Source organism: Xiphophorus maculatus, chromosome 4 (assembly GCF_002775205.1).
Source record: "Xiphophorus maculatus strain JP 163 A chromosome 4, X_maculatus-5.0-male, whole genome shotgun sequence".
Taxonomy (NCBI): domain Eukaryota; kingdom Metazoa; phylum Chordata; class Actinopteri; order Cyprinodontiformes; family Poeciliidae; genus Xiphophorus; species Xiphophorus maculatus.
Genome location: NC_036446.1, coordinates 3,662,897 through 3,684,841, shown reverse-complemented (window position 1 = coordinate 3,684,841; position 21,945 = coordinate 3,662,897). Strand labels below are relative to the sequence as shown.

At 37.7% G+C, this 21,945-nt stretch overlaps 2 protein-coding genes across 2 annotated transcripts; both read right to left on the bottom strand.

The window, feature by feature from the left end:
- Positions 1 to 11,416: 11,416 nt before the first annotated feature.
- LOC102236228 (tripartite motif-containing protein 16-like) lies at positions 11,417 to 13,656 on the bottom strand. Its single transcript, XM_005817628.2, has one exon. It carries the CDS (start codon positions 13,530 to 13,532, stop codon positions 11,862 to 11,864), a length of 1,671 nt encoding a protein of 556 aa, XP_005817685.2. The 5' UTR covers positions 13,533 to 13,656; the 3' UTR covers positions 11,417 to 11,861.
- A 616-nt stretch (positions 13,657 to 14,272) lies between these two features.
- LOC102223738 (E3 ubiquitin/ISG15 ligase TRIM25-like) lies at positions 14,273 to 16,762 on the bottom strand. The gene has a single exon (XM_023333036.1). The coding sequence runs from the start codon at positions 16,713 to 16,715 to the stop codon at positions 15,630 to 15,632; it is 1,086 nt and encodes a 361-aa protein (XP_023188804.1). The 5' UTR covers positions 16,716 to 16,762; the 3' UTR covers positions 14,273 to 15,629.
- Positions 16,763 to 21,945: the final 5,183 nt, after the last annotated feature.

Genomic DNA, 21,945 nt, shown 5'->3' with positions numbered 1-21,945 from the left:
TATTTTGTTGGATGGACAGAGGATTTGCAGAAAACAAAACTGACTGACAACATCTCCACTAGTGTATCAGACTTCAACAGAAAAAAACACACAAAAAACAATAACATTTCCCACACAAAAAACAGAAAATTTAGTCTGTTACCGTATTATGTTTTCAGGCTCGAAGCTCATTTTGTTATTATTATAGGCTGAATCCTCTAGGATCCCCACACAAGTCAAGCCAAGACAATCCAGCATGTTGAATCTCCCCTTCTTTGGATCGGAGAGATTCCGACATCCTTCTGAGCGAACCAGGCTACACCTAAGACACCACACAGACAATAGGAGCATCCTTAAGAGAGAGAAAATTGGGACAAAAGTAACTTTATATTATTATATATTATATTACTTTAAATTATATTTGACCATCACCTTTAATTTTATATTTAACATTATATTTGGACATCACATATTAACCATCAAACAAGTTATAGGATCCGTGCATTTTCAGGCAGTTTGTTTTTTCGTTTGAAATGGAAAATTAAAAAACAAAAATAGACTCGTTTTTCCTTTTTTTGTTTATTAAACCAAAATCGGAAATCGGATAATGGCTCAGCTCTGCTCATTATCCGATTTCCCATTTAGTGCACAAAACAACAATGGAAAAAACAGATAACGAGCGCTCAATTTCGATTTTCATGATTTAAATTTTGACAAGCGGTCTGACCCGGAAGTTCTCTGTGTCCAGCTTACACAGGGTCCATATCGAACATAGACATTATGCAGGCTGCAGACAGACGACCTGGTTCGTTTCAGGCTATATACGGTAGTATTTTCTGCCAGCCGCAAGTCAGTTTAAGTAATGCTCCTGTGAGAAACAAATAATACCGGACATCTCGCCACCGAGAAAAATGGTTAGTCTGAGTTTTGTAGTTTAGTTTTTTATTTTATTATATATATACATACATACAGCATATATATGCTATTCTTTATTTATATATACTGCTCAAAAAAATAAAGGGAACACTTTAAGTGTTAAACACCTGTTTAAGTGTTCCCTTTATTTTTTGAGCAGTGTATATAGATAAAGAATAATGTTTAAAGTAAGACACAAAAAGAGGGCAGGTGAAATAAGTTTGCTTCTGCCTGCCTCCTTTTCAAAACAATAGTTACGTAAATATATGTAATGTTATTTCTATTGTGAATGTGAACAACAATAACTAAACAAATTCTTAAGAAATTAAAACGGAGCCTGCCAAAGTGTGCCCGTCGGTTAGAACCCAGCCTTCCGATGCTAAAAATGAGGATAAATGCTACGGTTAATTGAAATAATAATATTAACAGCCTGTGGAGAATCACAAGCATGTTGACTAACATGGACTTACTCCAATATGTTAAAACTAGTGCAATCTGAAATTAGCCAAAATGCTAATGTTAGCATAAATCCTATCAATGGCATGTGGGGCATCATCTTGTCTTTCTTTAAATTGCTCCACGCAGTGTGCTAAACACACTGAATGAATCTACAGACTTCACAAGTGATTTCAATTCTCTCCTATGCATTGCTATGGCAGGTTCCAATAAATAAACTGAACCTAAAATCTTGCCGTGTGTATTAGGCGTTAGCTACAAGTGTTTTAAACGGTACAATAAAGGAAAGTGTAAAATTTCCAAAGGTTGTTGAATTGTTAAATAAGATTTACTGATCGTCGGAAACAACACGGCTATGTATAGAATAAAATGTATTTGGACTAAAAACACAAGCTTACGGATTGAGTTCAGTTCGACGTCCAACCAGACAACAACCTAGCTCGCGAGCCCGTTGCTATGGAGATGTAGCTGAAACTTGCAATTTGTCACGTACGCCAGGCTTTCGCACGTCAAGTTCCGTTATGTTGCTTGGTCATTTCTTTTAAAAATGTTAAACTCTTGTATTTGATTACATATTAGAGTTTAAACATAGCACAAAATTAAAAAAAAAAAACAGTTTTGCGTTAGGGTTGGAATAACATTCACAAATATAATTTGGATACACACACGAAAAAAAAGATGGCTAGATTAATGAGTCTAAATTATTGCTGTCAAAAATATTAATTATAATTTCTTAAATTATTTTTATAGGACTTCATCTAAGAATTGAGGTTATATCCTAAATTAATTGTAATCTCATCATGACTAAAATGATCAGAAACATTGCTATAATTTGGTGTGTTGCTAATTTTATGTCTCTGGAAATAAGAAAATTAGTCATACAGTCTTTAGTTCTTTGTTAACTTGAATACTGTTCCATTGTGCTTTTGGTCAAGTGCTTAATTGTTACTTTTATACTACTGCCTAGAACCAATGCTCTAAAAAAAAACTATTTCATACTGTTTTCCGCAATTACATTAAGTAATGATCATGTAAAGTTTAAAAACAATTTTAAGAAATTATAATAGATAATGAAATAATATTGAATTGATGGGATGGGTGACTTTATATGTGTGTTCAAAATTGTTTGTTTTTAATTTATCTTTGAAATTATCGACCCAGTTGAGTCCTACTTTTGTGTTTTGAGAAAACTAAAACTGTTGATGCACACCCTCTCAGCAAAATGTGTTGTAAATCACTTATTCTTCTATTGTGGAGCCACTTATTCCAGACTTCTGGCAAGGGAATGTCTGAAATGTGTGACGTAGTAAAACTGTCACCAGGAATTTTTACAGATTTCTGGGAAGATTTTCTTCAAATCAAAAGTTCCACTGTGCACCAGGTTTACCATACTTTATACTGTCTGTATTGTGTTAAAGTAATGCCATCATTGCAACTTGAGTCAGATCTGGACTCTGTATTCAGAAGAAGACTGTGTGACTGACTGCAGCCTGCAGGCATAGCCAATATTAACTGTTTACATAATAATTATAAGCTGTGGTACACAGTGATACCATCAAGTTTTAGGTGAAGACTTGCTTACATGAGCAGGCCATAGATTATGCCAAGACAAATAGATTAGCATGGGAGCAGCCTAATATTAGGATTCAAAGAATGATTAGAAGATCTGTGTTATGTAACGACGTTAATGAATCACTGATGAGACGTTCAGCACAGGTTCAGAGAGACCATATGCATCTCTGTTCATTACTACACCTCTGATAAAACCCTTTGCTTGGTGTTTTACGTATTCTAGAACCTACCTAATTCATTTTAAGTCAGCCATATAGTGAGACGATATTTTATTTTCAGATAAATCTACTTTCCAATCTGATGGTAAAGAGAAATGTCCAACAACGACAGAAAAGTCAAGACAGAACCAAACTTGTTGAATGAATTGAGAAGATCTTTAGTAAAACCAAAAATAGAGAACCAAACTGTTTCAAAAACAAGCTAAAACATAAAAGGAACCAACTGAACTAAAATCCCAGACATCTTGAAATCTTGCTGTTTGCCTTAACTGGAAGAAATGTTTCTGCAAAACTGAGCTGATTTGATTGTTCAGTTTATAATCTGAACCCACAGTTACTTCCATGTTTGTCACATGCTGTTGGATGTTTGATTAAGGCAACCAAAGTTACGTGTTACTAAAATAACCTATTTCTTAATTTCAGTGAAGCAAAACCAGAGGCTTTTCTTTGAATAGCAGTGGAATGTTTTCTAGATTGGACACCAAACAGAGAAAGTATAGAGGAAAAAAGAAGAGGACCAAGAACTGAGCCCTGAGGAACCCCATAGGGACAAAGGGTCCCTCAAAAAAACATAATTTAGTTGGATACAAATAATTTTCTTTAATATTTTTGAATGGACTGGTTCTAAATTTGTGCAAAGGGAGAGATAGTTATCAATGCATTTACAATTGCATGTCTAAAAACATCACTGGAGGCATTAGAGCAAAGCCTAATTTTCCAGTCAAAGCAGAAACCTCTTTAAAAACACATGCAGGGAGGATGTCAGTAGAACAACTTGAAGGTTTTTTAACTAACCACCTGTTTAAGAAATATAAATACAAATGTTTAAGAAGTAAAGGATGCTGGCATATTTTTGAGATTTTCTTCTCTTTTCAGGAAAACCCAGATCTGTAAGAGTTTATGAGACAGCTACAACCTTTACTGCCATACACATCAGCATTTGGGATGGAGACAGATTAAACCAGTAAAACCTTGCCTTGCACTGGTTGACCTTATAAGATTTGAAGATAATCCTCCTAACTGGTTTGAATTATGTTTTATGATTATGCTTCACATCTGCAAATGTCACTTACAGCCTCAGGACTGAGAATTAAAAGAGGTGTTGACGTAATTTTCAATAAATGTAATTACCCATTATGTGGCAAAGGCATCTAATGTATTAAGGCCAAATTTGTTACAATAAATAGCCACACCCGCCAACTCAATGTTTACACGTGCACAATGAAAATGGCTCCAAACAGATGCAATTATACTTTTGCTCTTTGAGAAGCAAAAGTGGAACCTCCTACACAACCAATAAGAAAGCAGCAATGGTAAGTCAGCAACAAAACACTTGTCTTTTCCATACAGTGATAAAAACAGCTGACCAAACGTGCTGGAGCTTCGCAGGGGTTGCTAGGTAACGGGTCGGGCTTTGCTTGTGTTGCTAAGTGACAGCAAACCGCCAGTGGAATGTGATGTCACATTCTGGAAGTTTCCAAAACGGCTCATTTTCCAGACACCAAAAATCACTAACTTATTGCCAAAAAATGGCAGGGTGTTTGTTTGTTGTTTGTTTTGTTTGTTTGTTAAGTGCTTGATGTTTCTGTTTGACCACACAGCTATGAAATAACTCTCATACCTCCTGTTATCACATCTATTGTTTACACATTACATCACCCTCCTCACACTCTGTAACCTCACCGGCCTCATATGAAAGAGGATAACACACACACACACACACATTTACAGGGGATTGTCGCCATGGATCATGAAGGAAACTCAAGGAGGAGTGAGGGGAGGGCTTGAAGGGGAGGTTAAATCTGATCTGGCCAGTGCTGACGATGGCAGTGTGGCTGCATCCTCACATCAGCCTCACATCAGTGTGAGTGTTATATAACAGTGTGATAAAGCTGCCTTTGGGATCTGACTGTGGCTGCTGAGCCTCTTACCTGTGCGTCAGGTGGAAAGATCTGGTGGTAGTTCTTTATCCTCATCATCATCATCACCATCTATGATAATGCTCAGTAGAATAATCTGTGAATAAACCTTTTGTTTCTGTGGCATAAGTATATAGCATAAATTTTAAGGGGGAACTATTATGCAAAATTCACATTTGCATATTTTTTGTACTTCCATTTAGGTCTCAACTGCTTCTGAAAACATACCAAGAGATAAAAAAAAAAAAAACACCCAGGGATTTTTTGGCAATAAACTCATGTTTTTGGTGTCTGGAAAATGAGCTGTTTCAAAAACCTCCGGAATATAATGTCACGTTCCACAGGCACTGTAATATTACCTGGCAACTCCAGCCAAACCTGGGGGGCGTGGCCAGCAGCAGTTAATTTTGATTTAAAGGGACAAGAGGCCCTAAAACAGAATGAAATCTCTTCATCTAAGAATAATTTTCTTTAAAAAATGTATTGAACAACTTATTCAAGGAAGCATAATATTTCATCTTTAAAGGAACATAAACATAATATGGAGATGGGCTCACCAATGCAGCAATAGATATACAGGATGTTTCTGGAGCAACCAGAGGGTCACCAGAAACAAAATGTGCATTCTTGATGCCATAAGAGAAAAATAAATGTACTTTACAAAGTTTTGAGGTTTTGGTAATTTGGGTTTGCATGAGGACAGATGGTTGTGTTTCAGATTATTTCCCTTATAACATGGGAGAAATGTTTTGATATAAGTGAAATAATCTGCCACTGGAACTAGTATTTTTTCAACTTATTGACTGTAAATTTGTTTTGTCTTATTTCTAGTGTACTAAGATATTTGCACTAGGAACCAGAGAAAAATAGTTGGCAAGAGTTTCATTCATGTGAACACAATGTTAGCATAGCCTGGCTCTCTGTACATCCACGTCTTTTTGTCTGTCCTGACCTAGATCTCTGACAGTAAACAGCTGCTTCCTAAAGCGACGTCGTGCTGCCATCAGCAGAATGGCCCGAAGAGATAAATGTCAGATTGGAGCTCAGCTGAGCCTCTTGATGCAGCTCAGGGCCTTACAGTTTGTTTAGGAGATCCACAAGCACTTAGCAGCCAACTGCTGCTGCTGCTACTAGTTTGTTCAGGGTGTTTATTGTTGTTTCGGCTTTAATTAGTCCAGCTTGAATTCAAACAATACACTTTTATTAAAGTGAGGGACTTATGTCTGCTTCAGTAAATATAAATTACTAGGGAAAATACATTTTTCGAATGTTAAATCTGGTGGATCATCTGGATTACTAATTTTGGATTTGCTGAAAACCTGGACAAAAAATTAATAAACTTCAAAAATTTACAAAAGCCCTGAATTTAGAAGAAGAATAAAAGAAGAAAAAAATGTAGAAAAATTACATGATTGCCCTTCACAACTTTAACAATAAAAAAATTAGTTAAGAAGAAAACATTTACAACTGTGTTGGTTGTTTGCTATAGAAATGACATATAATTTTTTTTGTCAAAATATTTAATAACACAACTGACCTAATTTTGTACATTGTATTTTTCTATTCACCCTTCCAGTAAAAACATCTGTAAATATTTGAATCTAGACTGTTCGTATACTCACACATGATGGCATAGATGGAAAAATGAATAAATTTACATCAAAAAGTTCGGAAATTGTTTAGATTGATCTCAGAGATTTTCTAGAAAAAACAAGAAAATTCTGAGCTTAAAAAGTCAAACATTTTCTAGAAAAAAACTCAGAAATTTTGAGATTAATCTCAGAAATGTTTTATTAAAAGGTTGGAAATGTCCAAAACTTGAAGGTTTTTGACTTTTCAATCTTAGAAATTTCCAGGTATTTTTCAAGAAAATTTCTGAGATTAATCTCCAAATTGTTTTGAGCAGAAACGTATTTCTCAGCTTTTTCTATCTGCAATGGCTCTAATATATAGTTGTAATATCTCAAACAGTTAATTTTCCAGTCTTGTTAATACAACCCACAACACACCTCTGCTGAGAATCAACTTAAAGAGATTTGGATAATCCTTTTCAATGTCAGCTATTGTCAAAGAGTAGGATTACAAGTTCTGGATATTTGTTACATATCACATATGCACATACTAAATCTTTAATGTAGTATAATATTCGTTAGATAAACATATTGAAAACACATTAACCCAAAAAAGGAAGATACAAAAACGTTAACATATTTTTTTAGCAATGCTTTATTAAGTTGAAGAAATGCAATCTAAGCAAACAGAATATCTTAAATAACAAAAATGAGACCAGGACAATAAATACCTCCAGCAGTTATGGGTAAGAATAAGAGTATGCCATAGATAAGTTACCAGTCCATAATACATTCACACAAATGAATTAATAAAGAAGATCCCTGGTGAAAAACACAGTGAATCCTAAATATGTTTCTAAACATTAATTGTTGATAAAAATAAATGGTTTCTCCATGATGTCGCAATTCCGGGCACTCATCTTGCAGCTTTCAATTTCATTGATTGCAGGTAAGAGAACTGTACAATGGGGTATTAGGACCATTGTAGATACAAAAAATGAGTACGTTTCCACCAAAAATCTGAGAAATTTCGAAATTAATTTCAGAAATTTTCTAGAAAAAAAAGGAAAATTTTGAGCTCCAAAAGTCAAAAATTTGCAAGTAAAAAACTCAAAATTTTAGACATTTTTAATGTTTGAAACTCAGAAGTTTCCAAGTTTTTTATATAGAAAATGTTTCAGATTAATATCAAAATGTCTGAGTTTTTTGGCAAAATTTTACTCTTTCTTTTATTTCTATCTATCTGGCCCTAATGTGCTGTCGTATTTACCTCCGAGTATGTCTTTTCGTTTCCGCATGACGTCACAGCCCTACATCCGGGGACTCTGTCGCCATCTTGGTTGTACGGCAGTAGCGTTCCATTTCCTTGGTCACAGGTAAGAGAACCGTGATTGTTGGATATTGTTGGATTCATAGGTGCAAAAACAAAATCGATTAAACAGTAAACATAAGTTGTAATTATATTCCGTGACGGTGAGCTAACTTTTAAACGTAACATCACGTTTCGTGCGACGGCAAGCTTGGCTGGATAATATCCAGAGGAAACACAAGCTGCTAGCTGTTAGCGGTAAGGACATTTTCAAATGTTTCTAAAAATAAACTGTTAGTCAATAGCGTTTTGAACAAATGGTTGTAAAAACAAAATGCTTTTATAGATTTGACAGATTCATTTACACAGAGTATGAAACGTAACTATTTCTCTCAGCAAACACAAATGTTGACTCTTTTCACAAGATATCCTATTGCTAGACGCTGAATTACTACAGTGTAGTACAGCCATTATAGATAGAAACTAGGAGTAAATTTCCACAAAAAACTCAGAAATTTTGAGCTTAATCTCAGAAAAAAATATATAACAAATACTTGGAAATTTTTGAGTTTGAAAAGTAAAAAAAAATTCAACTTTTGAAGCTTGGAAATTTTTTTTCTAGAAAAGTTTTGGGATTAATCTCAAGCTTTGGGTTCTCCAGCAAATGTTCAACTTTTGAAACTCAGAAATGTCAAAATTTTTATTCTAGACGATTTCTGAGATTAATCTTACATTTCTGAGTTTTTTTCTGGTGGAAATATTTTTTTGTGTGTGTCTATCTACAGTGGCCCTAATATGGCGTCATTCTTAACTGGTTCTCCCGAAGAGCAGGAAAAACCTTTAAAAAATGTTATGTAATGCTATTTACTGGTAGTTTATCAAAATTATGCTTTTCTGGGTTGACTTACTTCTAGTTCTGCCTTGTGGGAACTTTCTGTCGTTGTGATTTGATATACTAATATCAAATCTAGCCAGCCTTTATTAAAGAAAAGCTAGATGCAAATCTCTTTTTTCAGATCAAACTGAATTTCCATTGTAATCATTTATGTTTTTCTGGAGAGAAACTGATTGTTCTTTTGTGTAGATTAATTTTACACGTTAATTCATGTCATAAATGCATTTTTCCATCCAACATGCAGTCTATAATTTAGACTGGCCCCATATCTGATGCCTTACAGCAGTAGAAATATCTGGATTAAAAGTGAAGTTTTGTATTCACTTTCCAATAATTGACCAAAAGCTAACTCAGAACCTCTCATCTTCTCCTCACCTGTCTTGATTTCCTTTCAAGTAAATATGAACTAATTAATAGATGTGTCTGACAGATGGCTATCAGTCAAAAAACTAATTTGGCTCGACCGCCGCCGCTGTTGCTGCTACTGCTACTGGGGATTAGGTCAGATGACTTTAGATGAGATTAAACCCCCTGTAGAAACACAGAGGAAGCAAGAAGATTACAGCAAATGAGGTAACTGAAATGACTATTGTTTTATTTTTGTAAACTAAAACATAATCTAAGCATCTGCATGAATAGACATAGTGTTATACTTTCTGAATGGCCTGTTATTTAAAGCCGTAATCCAGTGGGCCCCAATACGTTCCGCCTCCAACCAACAGAATAACCGTGACAGAGATTTGCAGATATTCTCGGTTGAGTTAATTAAGCAACAGTTCAAAGACAACACAAACAGTCCCACCAGAAGGTTTTACTGACTGTTAACTGCTGTGAAATATCCTAACTATGAGTGTTTGAATTTGTTTTCTGGAGAATATCTCAAGACACCTCTTAGTGTTTCCATTAACCATAAAACACCAAATGTATGGAAGGTAAGGGATGACAAAATGGAATAAATGAATATACCATGAAGTACATGCGTGTAAATCTTCCACTAGTTAATTAAATCTATTATAAAACAATTAAAAACATCATTGATTAAATTTACCTCTAAATCATTAAAAAGACTTTAGTTTTGTATTTGCGCCCCCATGCCCTCTCCTACAGTAGTCTGTCATGATAAAAAATATTGCTGGACGATAAATTGTTGTTGCGACAAACACTAATATCGATGTTTTCAACAAATATAATGGTAATGGCATAATAAAGCAATTACACATTCTCAAATATCAATAAACTCTGAATTCTAATGAACTTTTAACACTGGAACTGGAAGACATTTTAAATATCCAAAATAAATAAACAAATCAACAACAGCAGCAAATAAGAAGAATAAATTATGAAGTCTCTGTAAACAAATTATTTATTTATTTATTTTTAATGGCAATTGAGACCAAAGCACCAGACTAAAGACTTTTGTCATCCAGTTATTGGTAAAAAGAGAACTTGTTTTAGGTAATCATGCGATTGATTTATTGAGATAAACCTATGCAAGGGAAGCTATTCCTGTTGGTAAGCGAAGTATGCTGGTTTGCGGTTGGTAGGGCTGTACAGTAACATTTTCCATCATGTTTACTGTATCTTTTCATTAACAATGGCGGTCGTTTAGCTGTAGCTGGGCTGTAATACCCCCCGCCGTTTACCCTCCTCTCACCATGGGGCTCATCTTCTGACTGCTGACACAGCCATTACTCACCAGTTTAAAGCAGCTCTTTGGCCGTGCAGCTTAGCTAGCTCGTTAAGATTTTGGTGAGGGTGTGTGGTGTGTTAGACGGGCAGGAGTTCAAAGGGTCAGTCCAGTGGGCAGCTGGGATTACCAGCAAACCCACCATCTGCCACCCAAAAGCTGTGATAATCAGAGTGAGGGAATCAATTGCCTGAGTAAATATCACAGACGTGTAGAGAACAGGCCTGTTTCTTACAAAGGACACTGAAGAAAGAAAACTTTTATCTTTAAGGCTTTTTTATGACTGGTACAGTACAAATATATAGATATTAGAGATTGGGAACAAACACCATCATAAACGCACCAAAAATCAAGTTCAAAGGATGGGTGGGTTATAAATGATTTACCAGTTTTACAACATCTCATAACTGCTAATCTACTTGGACTTTCACCTACATTGACAGGAAGGCACGGAAATTATAGTGCCACAAACACAAATACTTCTCTTGAAAACATTTGTAACAGGCTTGTTTAGGACACCAATCATATGAAGAAGTGTAATTTGTATCACTAAGCTGCACACACTAACATAATAATTTTTTTTCAGTTTTATTGATTATTGTTGAAACATTCAATGAAAAAAACAGTGGAGAAAAAAATAAAAATCCCAACAGTATAGACAGTTTGTGGGGATGTAATCCATTTTTATTTGGGTCAGCTTGTTTCTCCTGTTGTCCCAGTAAACATTGATGTGTCGTAATCTTCCTGAAAAGTTACTTCTAAGTTAGTTTTGTCTTATTTGAAGTGCACTAAGATATTTGCACTAAAAACTAGACCAAAAATACTTGGCAAGATTTTGTATTTTTGGAGCAAACATCAAAATACATCAATAAATATATTAAAGCACTGAGCCAAGACAAGTTCAGATTTTTATTTAGAAACATTTCTATATCACATAATAATGAAAGAAAACATCAGCAGTGGTTATCTTTATGGCTTCTGGAACACAAAGAAAAGAAAAGTTACTCGTAAGTTAGTTTAGTCTTTTTTTGAAGTGTAATAAGATATTAGCACTTTAAAGTAGACAAAATATTTGGTAAGATTTTAAGTTTGTGTAGTGAACATCCAAATACATCCATACAAATATTAAGGCAAAACTATTAAAGCCTAAGCAAATATAGATTTTCATGTGGAGAAATTTTTCAGTAATAGCAGAATTAAACAAAACATCAGCAGGTTTATAGGTTCTGGAACACAGGAAACTACATTTAAACCGGAAAAATAAAGAACAGCAGAGCCGAGAAATCAGAACAATGAACCCTGATCAGCAATGAGAGTGAAGAGAGGAAATCTATGGAAATCTATCTGAGTTTACAGAACTCCACAGAGTCTCTTATCATATGACCAACATAAACTCCAGCCAGTAGCGGTTCAGTGAATGTGGTCTGGACTCTGTGGAGGAGAGTCATGGTTTCAGTGACGCTGTAGAAGGACAGAATACCTGCTCTGTGGTCCAGGTACACTCCGATTCTGGAGGAAACTGGACCTGAGATGGAGGTCCAGATGTTGTTGTGACCAAATTTAAAACTGTTTTTGGAACACTCTAAAGCCCACGATTTGTTATTAAATCCAAATCCACATTCATTCCTCCATCCTGCTCTGCTGATATTCTTGTGTGCGACTGCTATACGAACCTGAAACCTGCTCCTCTTAACCTCCCAGTAACAACGTCCAGTCAGACTCTCCCTACTCAGAACCTGCCAACATCCAGTGAATCTGTCTGGGTGACTTGAATAAGACTGACGTTGATCCATCAGTGTCACCTTCCTGTTCCCCTCTGATAGTCCCAGCTCTGTGTGTACTGTGTTTGGATCCAAAGTGATTTCACATGAATATTTTAGGAATCCAGCTCTGCTCTTTGGTTCTGGTTCTGACAGTAGAACATCCACCTCAGTGACCATCAGTGACATGTTTGTCCATGAGTCTCTCAGGACGTTGTGTAGTTTATCTCTGAGCTCTGACACAGCTGCTGTCACGTCCTCAAAGTGTCTCAGAGGACGGATGTTGATCCTGGATGAGTGTGTAGACTCACTGAGTGCTGGCAGTGAGGGGTAGTTGAGGAGAAACTGGTTGTGATCCTCTGTGTGTGAGAGCTGCTCCAGCTCAGCGTCTTTCCTCTTCAACTCAGGGATCTCCTGCTCCAGCTTCTCCTGAAGCTCTTTGACTCGACTCACTTCAGTTTTCTGCTGGGATCTGATCTGCTGCTTCACATCAGAGCTTCGTTTCTGGAGGAGACGGATCAGCTCAGTGAAGATCTTCTCACTGTCCTCCACTGTTTTATCAGCAGAGTGATTGATGGCCTCCACCTCCTGTTGAAGCAGCTTCACATCTTCCTCTCTGTCCTGGATTCTCTGCTGGATTTTTCCTCGTCTCTCCTCCAGCTCTTTCTGCCTCTCAGTCCTTTCTGCTGCAGCAGAGACTGTGTCATGACCTTTATGTTCATCCATGGTGCAGAGATAACAGACACACTTCTGATCAGTGCGGCAGAAGATCTCCAATAACTTATCATGCTTAGAGCAAATGTTCTCCTGGAGGTTCTTGGACGGCTCCACCAGCTTGTGTTTCTTAAAAGCAGCTGAATCATAATGAGGCTGAAGGTGTTTCTCACAGAAAGAGGCCAGACAGAATAAACAGGACTTGATGGCTTTCAGTTTTCTTCCAGTGCAGAAATCACAGGCCACATCTTCATGTCCAGCATAGCGGTGGTCAGCAGGAGCAGCTTGGAGTCCAGTCTTCTTCAGCTGCTCCACTAAAGCTGCTAGCATGGTGTTCTTCTTTAGCACAGGCCTCGGTATGAATGTCTCCCTGCACTGAGGGCAGCTGTGGATCCTCTTCTGATCCTCTTCATCCCAGTGGGTTTTAATACAGTTCATACAGTAGCTGTGTCCACAGGATGTAGTCACCGGATCCTTCAGTAGATCCAGACAGATCAAACAGGAGAACGTTTCTCGGTCGAGCTGATTCTGCTCCATTTCTGCTCTCAGTCACAGTGACTGTGTGAGTTTCATTTCCTGACAACAGAAACAGATTCAAAGTTTGATCTTTGACTCTTGTCTCAGTGCAGAGAGGCTGCAGCCAATCAGCTTTCACCTTCAACAGATATTGGATCCGTCCAGCTTCAAGTGTGTTTAAGAGCAGGAACATCAGACTTAGGGAAAGTCTGGAAGATGATTAACCAAATGAAAAATACATCCAACAGTCCAGGTGTATTGGGTTTAGAACAAGATAAGAATACAAGTGATAAGAACGATTTATTACTTCTTTTTATATAACTTTGTATGGCTGTGATTGCACAACACAGCAGTCATAGCCCTACAAACACAAATACTGCTCTTGAAAAAATTTGTAACACACTTCTGTAGGACACCAATCACATAAATAAGTGTGATTTGTATCACTAAGCTTCACACACTAACTGAATTTAATTATATTTTTAACTTTATTGATAATTATTGATACTTTCAGTGAAACAAACGAGAAAATATTAAAACTATTAACCCCAACAACATGGACAGTTTGTAGTTATGAGGGACTAAATGTATTTCATTTTAACTCAGGTCAGATTGTTACTACTGTCATATATATTAGACACGTATCTGATTTTCTCCAGCATCATATAAGACCTTCTGAAGGAAATATTTCTGCAATTTTGATGATGAAACTAACAATTTATTGTAACAATGAAGAGAACATTTTCCAAATTGTTCTGTAATCAAGTTGTTTTATTGAAGAAAGTCAAAGAAGCAGATGTTTTATTGAAGAAAGTCAAAGAACCAGAACAGCAGACATTTAGTTTTGTGATCTAAATCCAAAGAATTGAGAAGAGAAACACATCAGTTCTGAGTTGATGTTGGTTCAACTTTTCTTCTCTGGATCACAATAAAGAAAACAGAATCAAGTTCAGTTCACTTCAATCTCAAATGATTTCAACAAAAACATTTGTTTTGCAGAACACTGGACGAAAAACCAGAAAACTGCAAAAACACAAAATCTTACCAAGTTTCCAATCAATAATTCCTTAATATTGATGAAAAAGCACAATTTATTTAACTTGTAATAAGACAAATGTCACAAGTGAAATAATCTACAAGAGGTACTAGTGCTTTTACCATCAATATTAAGGAATTATTGACTAAAAACAAGCTAATATAGCTTGCTTCAAGACTATATCTATGTTATTTTTTTTTTATTGTGCTAAGATATTTGCATTAGAAACTAGACCAACAATACTTGGTAAGATTTAGTGTTTTTGCAATGAACATCCAAATACACCAATGCAAATATTTAAAGCACAGCTATTAGAGCACAGACAAGTTAAGATTTTCTTATGAAGAAGTGTTGCTATGTAATAAAATAATGAATATTGCTAAAATATTAGCAATTATTTCTTTTATGGCTCCTGGAACACAGAAAATACATTTAAACCACTAAAACAGAAATATCAGAACTATGAACCCTGATCAACCATTAGAGAGAAAATCTACTTGGGTTTACAAAACTCAGCAGAACCTCCAATGGAACAAACCCAAACTCCAGCCAGTAGCGGTTCAGTGAATGTGGTCTGGACTCTGTGGAGGAGAGTCATGGTTTCAGAGACGCTGTAGAAGGACAGAATACCTGCTCTGTGGTCCAGGTACACTCCGACTCTGGAGGAAACTGGACCAGAGATGGGGGTCCAGATGTTGTTGTGACCAAAACTAAAACTGTTTTGGGAACACTCTAAAGCCCAAGACTTTTCATTATTTCCAAATCCACATTCATTTTTACCTCCTGCTCTGCTGATATTCTTGTACGCAACTGCTACATAAACTTGTGTTGCGCTCCTCTTAACCTCCCAGTAACAACGTCCAGTCAGACTCTCTCTACTCAGAACCTGCCACCATCCAGTGAATCTGTCTGGGTGACTAGAATAGGACTGGTGTCGACTCATCAGTTTCACGTTCCTGTTCCCCTCTGATAGTCCCAGTCGTGTGTTTGCTGTGTTTGGATCCAGACTGATTTCACGTGAATATTTTAAGAATCCAGCTCTGCTCTTTGGTTCTGACAGTAAAACATCCACATCATTAAGTCTATGTAAGATGTTTGTCCATGAGTCTCTCAGGACGTCGTGTAGTTTCTCTCTGAGCTCTGACACAGCTGCTGTCACGTCCTCTGAGACGGATCAACATCCGTCTCAGAGGACGGATGTTGATGCTGGATGAGTGTGTAGACTTACTGAGTGCTGGCAGTGAGGGGTAGTTGAGGAGAAACTGGGTGTGATCCTCTGTGTGTGAGAGCTGCTCCAGCTCAGCGTCTTTCCTCTTCAGCTCAGTGACCTCCTGCTCCAGCTTCTCCTGAACATCTTTGACTCGACTCACTTCAGTTTCCTGCTGGGATCTGATCTGCTGCGTCACATCAGAGCTTCGTTTCTGGAGGAGACGGATCCTCTCAGTGAAGATCTTCTCACTGTCCTCCACTTTTTTATCAGCAGAGTGATTGATGGCCTCCACTTCCTGTTGAAGCAGCTTCACATCTTCCTCTCTGTCCTGGATTCTCTGCTGGATGTTTCCTTGTCGCTCCTCCAGCTCTCTCTGCCTCTCAGTCCTTTCTACTGCAGCTGAGACTGTGATGTGGTTTTTATGTTCTTCCATGGTGCAGAGAAAACAAATACACTTCTGATCAGTGCGACAAAACATCTTCATCACCTCATCATGCTTAGAGCAGATGTTCTCCTGGAGGTTATTGGACGGCTCCACCAGCTTGTGTTTCTTAAAAGCAGCTGAATCATAATGAGGCTGAAGGTGTTTCTCACAGAAAGAGGCCAGACAGAATAAACAGGACTTGATGGCTTTCAGTTTTCTTCCAGTGCAGGAATCACAGGCCACATCTTCATGTCCAGCATAGCAGTGTTCAGCAGGAGCAGCTTGGAGTCCAGTCTTCTTCAGCTGCTCCACTAAAGCTGCTAGCATGGTGTTCTTCTTTAGCACAGGCCTCGGTATGAATGTCTCCCTGCACTGAGGGCAGCTGTGGATCCTCTTCTGATCCTCTTCATCCCAGTGGGTTTTAATACAGTTCATACAGTAGCTGTGTCCACAGGATGTAGTCACCGGATCCTTCAGTAGATCCATACAGATCAAACAGGAGAACGTTTCTCGGTCGAGCTGATTCTGCTCCATTTCTGCTCTCAGTCACAGTGACTGTGTGAGTTTCACTTCCTGACAACAGAAACAGGTTCAAAGTTTGAGCTTTTCCCTGTAAATCACGTGTCAGTGCAGAGAGGCTGCAGCCAATTGGCTTTCACCTTCAGCTGTTGGATAGAAGAAGGTAAGAATATGAGTAATGATAATGATTTATTACTTCTTTTTATTTAAAATTTGGTATGTAGGTGATTGATAGGTTTATTTTAATACCTAACTAGCAAAGATTCAACCGGAGGCAATTGTCTTTTCTGCAGAAAGGAGAGAATTGAAAGCAGACGCGAAGAATCGCTGTTAAACACTGTCTGGGATCAACTCTGCCAGATCTTTCTCTGCATTTGGCTTTATTAGAAAATACAAGGAAGGAGGTTGGGCCTTCTCACATAGTCACACAAAGAATTTGACCAATGACCTTTTTCTACAGGGTGCTCTGGAACCTTCTGTGGGCATGCCCTTAAAAGGGCATGGCTGACCACAACTAATCAGTTACACATGGAGCTGATAACACAGGAATGTGCAAAGTCTCTAGCCTCCAGGCAAACATCCTACAAATGGTTAATAGTATTTCACAGAAGAAAAGAAGTCAAGTAAACTACACACAATAAGGGAGTAATAATATGAAAACATAACCTTTCAAATAAACTCACAAGTAAATGAACTTAGATAATTTTTCTAACAGTGATTGCACAACAAAGCAATTGTGGCCCTACAACACAAATGCTGCTTTTGAAAAAAATTGCAAATGTGAGTGATGATTTTAGGCTGGTTGACCTCTGATGACCTCTCGAAACTTTTATTATCTTTAAAATGGTAGCGGCACAAAATATTATTTTTCCTGCAGAAATCAGTAAAACGTTTGACACCAATTTTGTTACATTTGAAGAAGGTGGAGAGGCAACTTCACTCAAATGGTGAACCTAGGTTGCATATTTTCACTAAACTTATCCAAGTTTTTCTTCATCATTGTTTGATCCAGTTTGATATTAGACTCAAACTGGACCCAAATCCTGCAACCCAGCTTGAGTTAAATTCAGTGACTAATAATTATGATGTTCTCTGTAATCTGACCAATAATGGTCAGATTTATTTCTGAATGACACAGATGCTGTTCTGAATGAGTAATGCAAACAAAATGCGGAGCTTACGGCTCAGTTCAAACAGATGCTTTTTCCTGCCTTTAATGCATCGCATTGTTGTCTAATCGGCTCAGCTGTAATTAAAGCAATAGCCACCTCCTCGTTTTTAATATCGTCAAATAGCAAAATCCCCAACTGCCATCATCCTGCAGCAGCATTAAAATCATAAAGAAACTTCACTGATGCTCCATGAGACAGTTAGCCAACACTGTATTAACTCAATAGTGAAGTCCAATGTTTTTCAAAGTGGGGCCTGCAGGGGGCGTCGTGAGGCCAAAAAAATCCTGTAGATTTTTTAATGTTTAATTTTTGTTTGCTTTTATTCAGTCTTTTTGTATTATTTTAAAAAAATTAAACATAAATTAAAGTAATTGATTTAATTGCTATATCTGATGCTCATCTTCTGATTGGCTGCCTGTGAAATTTATCAAACTGGTACTTTTCAAACAAGCAACAAATGTAAAAGTTTCTGACAAGAAAAAAGTCAAAGGACTCCTGCTGCTGCTGCAAAAGAAAAGGTCACACAATGACTAAAATAAAATTTGATGTGATTAATATTATATATGTTTTTACAATACAAAGAGGTGATTGTGATGAAAAATTGAAGTATTTACTAATAACATCAAAATATATAATCTGATCAGTTTCTCACCACAGATCTCATGGCCTACTAGAATAAGAAGATATGAAGCAGCATTTATGCTAAATCAGTTTAATAATTGTTGAAGTAAATAAAAAACATTCTAAAAGTTGATGTTTGTAGGCCTGTCACAATAAGCAATAAATCAATTAAAGATCAATTTAAAAAAATATTGTTAAATTAAAAATTTTATTATTTCCATTTGCATGATTTATTGTTTCTCTTGATGGGCTCCCTCCTTATCATGGTGGAGGGGTTTGAGTGACCCAGTGAATGTAGAAACTACTCTGTCTGGAGCTTCATGCCCTTGGTAGGGTCATCAAAGGCAGACAGGCCGTAGGTGAGGAACCAGAGTGCAGCCAGAAGACCCTTTATGATTAACCAAACAGCTGGAAGCAGTGTTCCCTTGCCCGGACGAGGGTCACCATGACCCCACTCTGGAGCCAGGCCTGGAGGTGGTGAACGTTGGCGAGCGCCTGGTGGCTGGGCTCAGACGAAGAGGAGACGTGGATCAACCACCTGTGGGAGGGATGGTGAAGGGTGGTGGCCGAGATCCGGCGATCCGATCCTTGGCTGCAGAAGTTGGCTCCTGGAACATTACCTCTGGTGTGGAAGGAGCCTGAATTACTGTGTGAGGTTGAGAGGTTATAGAAATACTCAGTCTTACCTAATGGATGGATGGATTTTTTCTCTTCAGTATTGTGCTTTTTTAAGGACTCCTTTGTTTATAGAAACTTCATAATTCATTTTATTTGTTGTTCCTGTTTGTTTGTTTATTTGGGATATTTAAAATGTCTTCCAGTTCCAGTGTTAAATTTTCAGTAGAATTTAAAGTTTATTGATCTTTGAGTTTGTGTTCTTGTATTACTATGCCATATGTTATCTGAAAATATTCTCAAAATAACAATATTATTGTTTATAGCAATAACTTCTGGGACAATTTATCGTCCCTCAGTATTTGTTATTGTAACAGGCCTAGATGTTTGTTTACATATTTTGTAGCATTGTCTGTACGTTTGCTAAGGGGGTTAATGCTCTTTAGGGGGAGAAGGCATGGAAAAGTTTGGGAAGCCCTGTCGTAGTAAACAAACATGGCCTCCAGAGGGAACGAGCCTGTCTGATCCGGTAAGGACCGGCAACCCTCTGAGGTCAGCACAGTGGTCATTTATTGTCCTGTTGTCCGGTGTGATGCTGCAGCGCAGCGTCAGTGGAGGATTAGCGAGCTCTGGCACATGTCAGGGAGTGAGAGTGAGGGCTGAGCGTGCCGGTCACACTGAGCCTCATGGGGCTCAGAGCCACCATCACAGGACTGAGCGCGCTCCACACATGGGAGAGGGCAGCACGTCTCCTATGACGCAGGTCAACACAATGTGTGAGGAGTTTCCACACGTGAGACTCACCTTCAGGATATGGTTTGAATAAAAAGTTTAATCCATCCATAATTCCTTAATTCTGAGTCTGACTTTTTCTGACTGAGATTTTTTTGGAGGATTTCTGAATGGCAGTAAAAAGTGTTTTAGTAGATTAGCTTGAATTATTTGGGGGGAAAAAACCAAGAAATGTCCAAATGTCTATGTAGTAAAAGCAAGATGTTTAAAAAACACATATGCAAAATCCATGTTTTTGTACTTCCATTTGGGTCTCTACTGTTTGTATAAGCAGTGCAGGGAACTTTAAAAAAAGTACTAATCTGTTTTTTGGCAATAAAGTAATGTTTTTTGGTGTCTGGAAAAGGAGCAGTTTCAAAAACCTCCCAATTTTTAAGTCGCATGTGCCGTTTCCTAGCAACCGCAGCAGAGTTTCGTCTGGCCAGCAGCAACTTATTTGGATTTAAAGTGACAAGATGCTCTAAAACGGCTCTTTCTGAAGGGAGATCAAAGTAGGCAGAACTGACTCAGTGTCTAAGAAGGATTTTATGAAGTTGAGACCCAAATTGACAGTGACGTGCGGTGAGGTTCATAGCTGGTGAGGCACTGACGTCATCACAATCAGATTTGCAAATAGATGCATAGATTGACAGCAGTTTACAGGTTATGTTTCACTTCTGCATCCTTACACATACAAACTGTAGCTCACAAAACACACATTTCCTTAAAAAACAAAATAAATGTTATTACTGTCTTACCTTTACTTATAAATGAAGTCCATGCGTCGCTCCTTCTGCACAAAAACATCCGTTACTTTGCGATAGAAGTCCTCCTTATCTTCCTTCAGTTTTAAAAGTCTCTCTGTCTCAATGGAGATCAATCTATCGCTGCACTTGACTTGCTTCCCGAATCGTTTAGCCTGGCTCGCTGTCACTTACTCGGCAGTTGAGGAGTGAACAAGACGAACGTCTGGGATCTTGAGCGCCCCCTGCCATGAGGCAAGAGAACTGCCTGCCTCACCTCGAACCTGTTCTCTACCGTTTATAATCGCTCATTACACGAAACACGTTACACAAACAGTTGGTGACAAAAAGCACTGTACATTATATACATAAGCTAAATTATTGGAAATAAGTTCACATATTAAATTTGTTTAAACCATTTTATTGACGCCGTACAGCAACATGCTCTCTCCGCTTAGCAGCCAGCGCAGAGCCAGGGGTTGCGCAATCCAAGGTGAGGCAGAGCTCGCTGCTGCCTCACCGGCATCGCTTCCAAGCATTTGAATGGGAAAATAAGAAAATTCAGCGATTTTGAACAAATAAAAATCAAAATTGGTGAAGCTACATGAAAAATAAATATTTTTTAGTACAAACCACCGGATGAATATAACAATTTAAATTACTTTATGATTATATATTTTCTTTCTTTCCATGATGGCTGGTGAGGCACTGCCTCACCTGCCTCCCCTGACCGCACGTCACTGCAAATTGAAGTATAAAAATGTGAATTTTGCACTATAGATTACCTTTAAAGCTTTTTGGACAATTTTACCTGAGATGGCAATCTTGATTTATTGTTCTCATTACAAAATCAAAAACTGACTTTAAGAGGCAAGCAGCTAAAACTTGGAGCTTACTGAGCTTTTTCCTTTCCTTTTCTTCACCTTGGAGTTGGTTGCTGCCATGTAATCAGGATGGGAACTCGAGCTGTGCTTCATTGGGTCTCAACCTGCCCACTCATTATCTTATCTCCCTTTGTTAACCGGCAGTAATTCCCCCTCTCTTGATAGATGATGTCTCTGTCCGATTACACCAAGACAAAACCCCTGGAAGATCGCCTTTCGCTCCTGTGGCCGACCCCACGAGGTACAACGACCTGCTGGGGATGTCGAGGTGATTTCACGCCAAGTTTGGATTATTTTTAGTGGCAAAATTCAACCAGTAAACAGGAAAATTAATTACAAATGTGTGCCATTGCAATAGAGTAGGGCTGCAAGACTTTTAGTAATCAGTTATTCTTATTATTCTGACAGTTAATCAGTTGGATAAAAAACTGGCAGATGC